Raw genomic sequence first — 6,801 nt, 5'->3', positions numbered from 1 at the left:
GTACCAAGTGCGGGTAATTAGAAGGCCGCAATGCTGACCGTAATAGGTACAAGACTTACCGGGCCACGGTGCGGATCGTCGCACACCATTACCGGCCGCATGACGGCATTGATGAGCTCGGTGCGAGACGAGAGCTGAGCTGTGCACTCAACGACCTCGCAGCTATCTGAATCGTACTAGCGAGGCAGCTAAATCCTACGAGCGAGCTCTCGTAGCGCCTTGCTACAAGCGAATCGAGTGCCGAGCAACACATTGTGCTATAAGAATGAAGTTCCGAGCGGAAGGGTATCGTGTTTTTGGGTCTCAAGTGTTGGAATTCAAGGCGTTCGGCGTTCGGGTTCTATACTATGAAACATTGAGTATAGTGAGAAAAACGCTCGCTGTTCACGCATGACCATCGGTTAATTGCGTGCGGCTAAGTGTAGCGGGCGGTGTAACGATGTTGCTGTACCGCTTAGATCGGATGCGAATGGGCGCGCAAAACTGAGTTCCACGGCATAGAGTCGAGCATGGTGTAAGCTTACATTATCTGATATTCCCCTCTCCCGTTTTGCAATCTTCAGGACACTGTCGTCCAAGTAGTTGAGTACATGTATTTTCAGTCGTCAAAGAAGCTGGTGGCCAAAACGAGTGATAGAAATTTGAAAGAAAGCGGATGCAAATACCGTCTTGACTTCATCGAACACTTTGGCAAATGATGCGAATGTGCAGCAACCAGGGTAAGCGAACGTTGCAATCCGAAGCAACATCCTGGCGCTGTAAGTCGCCCAATCTTGAAGACACATGGATACACGAGGAATATACCATTCGCACATCAAACCCACAAATTTCGAAGCGGACATGGCTGATGTTCCGCCCTCTACGTTGATTTGTCTTTGTCGACACGTTAGCCACGTATCCAAGTACCTACGTACCTAAGGTTCTGCACATCCGTGGATGCTATGAATCGGCTACCCTTGCGAGGGCGCCTGAGCCCACCACATGCCCGAATGCTCCTTCTCGCTCACCCCTGTTTCTGATAACGTCTAATGGTAGACTGTAGAAAGGCACCCACCAATCACTCGCGTGCAGACTCGCTTGATGGCGCTGCATTGGGAGTAGCGTATAAGAGGGGTAGGCGAAGATAGACGACGCGTTGCGGACCGATGTTCTTCGGAGTCGTAAGTTGCTAGAATCTCGCTACGCATGTAAGTGACGGGCGGCAGCGGCCTGGCGTAGACAACGGGGTAGGGGAAAGGCTGTAGGCAAGGCAGGGGTACCGAGGTATTTGTGTCGACAGGTAGTCGCACGCGGTGCACCTTGAACAGTAACTCTTGAGATATAAAAACACCTTCGACAGCCGGCTAGAAATTGGACTGAATGAAACGACATCGGTCTTTTCCATCTTGAAGATGCGCCTCTACGAATGTTCTTGGACTATAACTCTTGCTCACATCCCTGGAAGAGAGAACTTTGGAAGGTACTTAGGCATGCCTGCCTAAACAGACACTGCTCATCCCATCTATTGAGACTTCATTATATCAGATATACAACACGCTTGTCTACATCGCGTCCTTCTCCCTCTCGGCTTTAGCGAAAGTCTAGCTTACCTAGGTAGTAGGCATTGGATCTTGTCCAGGTGGCCAAACCTCCAGCTACAATGTGTCTGGCTTCAACACCAGAACTTAATTTTTTTTCGCACATGTAGACAAGATAAACGGGGTAATTGTTTCATGCTACAGCGCCTTCAGATTAATCACGTATGATTGGATCGATTTTATCCCTATCACAATCGCGACGCTACTCCCGATACAGTTAGTTAGCCCCCACGTGAAGAACGGGAGCTCCCACCCGTGAGGGGAACGGAAGACGCGACGGAAGGTTCGGGGCAGGCTTTCACTTCATATGACAATCGCGCGTCTACCTGCATTCTTTTACCTGGCGTTTCGACTGGTTCTCTGTCATGCGCAACGGGGATCCCAGATCCTGCCGCCCATTCGAAGGTTTTACGGAAGATCCCTCCATCGCGGCGCGTGCTTAACGCTGAAGTGTTGGCGCGAACCGCTGCAACAATCCCAATGTCCACCCGGGCGCTTAGCCAACTATGTTATTGCACGATAGCCTCAAGAACTCCGTGCATCCGCTATGTCGGTACCGGATCAAGTATGAAAGTGGCATCAGCAGTGCTGTGCCGCAATCTATCTGTGCGGACGATCGATGCAGGTACAGCTTGAACAGCAGACGAAGATGGCTTAAGTAGCCTCTATGTATGCGCTTCTCTGTGCGATAACCTTGGATACAGCCACCAAGTCGCTGTGAGTTTTCTTTTGGGCCAACCCCGCTTGAGCGCACTTGGAGCATCTGTCGTTATGGATCGAACATTAGGAGGTCATGTGCCTTCAGTCCAAGCGGACTCGTCTGCTCAGTCTACGACAGATACCATGACTTTGGGCACAGGTTAGTAATCAATTACCTCTGAAGATCTAGGCGGCTAACAAACTTGCCAGCACAAGCTCCAACGGATCGGAAAGGGAGCTGGCTGCCATTTACCTTTAGATGGTATTCTCTATTGATCCCGATAAGTGCCACCGCCATCCTGGGCATAACAATATCGCTACTTATTTGGTACTCGCAACACCACTACGGACTCGGTGCCGATGACGGATCTTCTGCAGTACTGTTTGGATGGCGCTTCACACCAACTCTGCTAGCAGTGCTGTACACACAATCCACGGTTATCCTATTTGAAGATGCCAAGAGAACGGAGCCGTTCGCTCGATTAGCTCGAGCACCTTCAGAAGGCGCCAGTGCCTACGGTACATTACTCCAAACGCCCAGGGCCTGGTGGGCTATCTTACTGGATATCGTCCTCAAGCGCAAGTCGGTCGGTAAAACCAGTTGGTGTCTCATCTGCACGGCTGTAATCAATGTGGTGGCCCTTCTCGCTATATCTCCTTTGTCATCCGCCCTTCTTACATCCGAAGAGATTGTAATCACCAAAGCGCTTGACATCAGCAGAAGCGTTCCTAGGATTGGTCTCCAACTGCCCATTGTCGCCAGTAGAGAAACCTATTTCAGAACTACGTCTGCGCTGATGAGGAATCTCTCTACTTCAGCATGGATAAAAGATACTTCTATCACCTTTCCGAATTGGCCGTCTACAGATACAGCACAACTCGGCCCCGATCTGGTATCAAGCTTCAACTCCTGGACGGCAGAGACAACGACAATACATGCGAACCTAGGTTGTCGGGACATGACGCTAGAAAGCGCTGATCTTGTGCCGATGGAATACAAAGAGTACGATATCATGGGACACGGGCCATACAAGGGCGTAGAACCCATGGTAGTCTTTGCTTTAGCATCGGACGACGGTTGCAGACACGAAATAACCGTTCACCCTGCGGTTAATCTGGCAATGCGTGGAGGCTTGACATGGTCAAACACTTCTACTTTCTACATTGAGGATGAGCTGCTGCCCCTCGGTAGAATGCCGTTTCCCAGTAACGTCTCCTCGACCAGTCCGTATGCGCGCCACTATGCCTCTCCAGAATGTGCAGACCGGGATATCATCATTCTCAACACCCCGTGGACCAAGCCCGTCAGGTTGGAGCTGAGTGAAGCGGCAGGGACAGGACTTGAGCTCAACAGGACCTATGAACGCTCGCCTGACTTTCGCATGAAGGCATTGCTTTGCAAATCTCAGTATTCTATGGAAACACACAACACTTCTACTTCAATAGGCCAAGGCAAAGAGCCGAACATTACGTCCATGGAGTCGGACCATATTCAGCCCGTGTCAATCACGAAAGATATGATAGACATCCCTAAATTTGAAGAGATGGCACTACAAGACACTTGGAAATACTATTTTAACGCCGAAAGCATAGCGACTGATGCGGACCGTGCTCTGGGCGGCCAGCTTGGCCCTTACTCCGATCCGAACATGACGACCAACGCTCCAGAGTTCTTTGGGCTTGGTCCGCTGCTTGGCGCTCTCTATTCATTCAACGTTACCGAAATGTTGAACGACAGGGAGTTTGTTTCCCGCGCAGAAAGAGTCAAAGGAAGATTCTTCACGGAGTGTCTTCGCGAGGCCTTGAACGACCCCGACGTAACACGCGTCGAAGTTACAAAAGGGAAGGCAACAGTGGTCGAAAATAGAATCATGGTACTCCAAGAGATCGGAATCGCTTTGGCTACCCTCTTCTTGGTCTCCTTCTTGCTACTCATCATGGTATTTTGGGTCTCACGACTATCATTTCGGCCGCTCGACCTCAGCATGGACCCCGGCAGTACCCTTGGACATGCTATGTTAGTTCAATCGCATCCGACACAATCATCAACATTTCGAGAAGGTCATCGTATAGCGCATCACGATTTCCGCCAAAGAATAAGGAACGACACATTTTACATGCGGGATGGTGCTATACATACTGCAAGCAGTGATTGCCTCGCAAGCACATGTAAGTCAGCAATGCCATGTAATCGAAGCCGTGAGCTGATAAATGTCTTCAATAGCTCCCACAACCACTAAGTCTTCAAGCTTTTGGCAGCCGTTGGTCATCCGACTTCGTATGCTGTTTGCTCTTTCAAGCTTTCTTATCCTGATCCTGGTTGCGGTGTTAGTACTGAACGCTTTCTCTGCGAGATCTCGACTTTCTCAGCTTGCATTCGTTTACGAAGCCGATGTTTCTAAGTTGGGCTTGAGCTTCTCCACTTTTGCTCCTATATCTATCGCACCCACAGTTGTCAGTATTGTGATCGGCTTGTGGTGGGATCAATTGGATTCGACATTCAGAATCCTCCAACCCTATTTTGCGATGTCGCAACGGCCAACACCCATCACCAATGGAGCGGGTCTTACGTACCGTTCCAAAACCTGGGCTGGTGCGGCTATCAAAGCCGCCCGCAACAAGCATTGGATGCTGTTCCTAGTCGCTACTGGAAGCGTTCTCTGCCAAATTCGTAAGAATTTCATGATCGATGGTCTTCTAGCTTGCTGACTTCAATTTGCCAGTCACCGTTTCGATGTCAGCGCTCTTCGAACGACAAGCTGTGAACGTATCTCATCGAGCGATTATCGAGAGGACGCTGGAACCTCGAGAGATACCCATTATAACTACGGTGAAGACCTACGAACAACGAATGGGTGCAGCTATTCCGGGTCTGCCTCCATTTGAAGTACTCAACGATCTTCTGCTGAATCCGCCTAAAAATTGGCTTCCCGGCGCTGCCATTCAGCTATCACTCAATGGCACTAAGCCTTCTTGGACTCAAGATGGTTGGAGTTTCATACCCTTCAATCTTACCAGTATTTCCCAAGTGGATGCCAAAGAAACGATAACGTTTCCGAATAACGTAACAATCACAACATCTGCTCTACGAGCTCGGCTAGAATGCGAGCAAGTACCCGAAGTAGCGAACACATCGACATGGCTCATTCATCCCGATGAAATTGATTCCCAGGTCACACCGACGGATCTGGAGGGCCTGGAAAATTACTATTCCTTCAATCATACGATGTTTGGCGGCAGCCCGTCAAACACTTCAGCATTTGGCACCAGCGCTATGCTGTCGTGTTGCTCAAACGGAACCAAAGACGATCCGGACTCAGCAGTGATAGGATACTGGTCCCCAGTAAATGTCGAAGAGTTTCCAAACGCAGACAGTCAGTGGCCGGTTCCATTTGTTACGAAATGGATCGTTGGTAAGCCTGTAACAGTACCAGGCAGAGACGAGAACCAAGGACCAATGCTGCTTTTCAAAGATGTACCCGATTTACAAGCCGCTCGTTGCATGCCGATAGTGGAGACGTCAGATGCCAAAGTGGTCGTGGACGTGGAAACGGGCATGGTCCAATCCTATGAGATCATCAGCCCCGTCGGCCCTGCAAAATCAGCATGGTCCGAAGTGTTTGTCCGACACGCGCCGACCCATGGCAACGCAACGCAGCAATACGACAAAAAATACCGAGGACCGTTGAACGTCACCACGAGTTATGGGGTCTTATTCATGGGATCCATGTTCAAGGCCGCTGACCCGAATCTTGGGCCAGAAGGGACATTATTCATGGAATCTCTTCGCGACAATGCCTTCATCATGCGCGACGCTGAAACCGGCATGAACATGGACCTGATGACATACAGCATGTATAGCCTCGCCAACAAGGATCCGCAGGCTTTGCTCGACTACGCAACACTTGTCACACACGCAAACCATACCTTCCAAACTTTCTTCCAGCACTTCATCAGCAATGGTCTATCTCTAGAGCAAGGCGGTTGGGGGTACCAAAAGATCGGCGACAACAGTACACATGCGTTAGGAGAGCCAGTGACATTGGATGGCAGGGTTCTTCCGCGACGCAAGTACGCAAGTCTCCACACCAATCGAACAGTTGAGGCACTGGTATCCCACCGAACCCAGGTTCTTCATATGAATGCAATCGCTACGTATCTGTCGGTGGCAATAATCATCTGGCTCATAGGCACTACAGCCGTAGTCAGTTCTCTACAGAGAAGATGCACGAGTCCCTTGCTTCGAGACGTGCAACTCATCGCCGACGTACTTGTACTTGTCGCAGGGAGCGATCATCTTTCGCGATTGGTAGAAGAACGAGGTGTAGCACTAAAGAACGCGAATGACGTCAAAACCATGCTAGGGTGGTTCAAAGACAGAAACGGAGAGGTGCGTTGGGGTATTGAGGTTGTTGGGGGCAGAGATGCAGCAGAGTGGGTAGACGCCCCAAAGACCGGTTGGCATGCGCAGGATGGTTCGAGGCGGGGTTGGATTCCATGGAGAAAAGCGCAATCGTAGTATTAG

At 50.2% G+C, this 6,801-nt stretch overlaps 1 protein-coding gene across 1 annotated transcript; it reads left to right on the top strand.

Annotated features, from left to right (window-relative positions):
• Window positions 1-2,420: 2,420 nt before the first annotated feature.
• On the top strand, window positions 2,421-6,418 carry J4E87_008015 (uncharacterized protein; the record flags this gene model as incomplete). The annotated part of the gene is made up of 5 exons (XM_049379608.1): window positions 2,421-2,436; window positions 2,487-4,293; window positions 4,781-4,947; window positions 5,606-6,347; window positions 6,406-6,418. 5 exons carry the CDS (start codon window positions 2,421-2,423, stop codon window positions 6,416-6,418), a joined length of 2,745 nt encoding a protein of 914 aa, XP_049230495.1.
• Between the last annotated feature and the right edge of the window lie 383 nt (window positions 6,419-6,801).

This window comes from Alternaria ethzedia (genome assembly GCF_023757985.1).
Source record: "Alternaria ethzedia strain BMP 0044 chromosome Unknown scaffold_24, whole genome shotgun sequence".
Taxonomy (NCBI): Eukaryota; Fungi; Ascomycota; class Dothideomycetes; order Pleosporales; family Pleosporaceae; genus Alternaria; species Alternaria ethzedia.
Note: the sequence above shows the minus strand (reverse complement) of the source record. Positions and strands in the feature narration are given on the sequence as shown.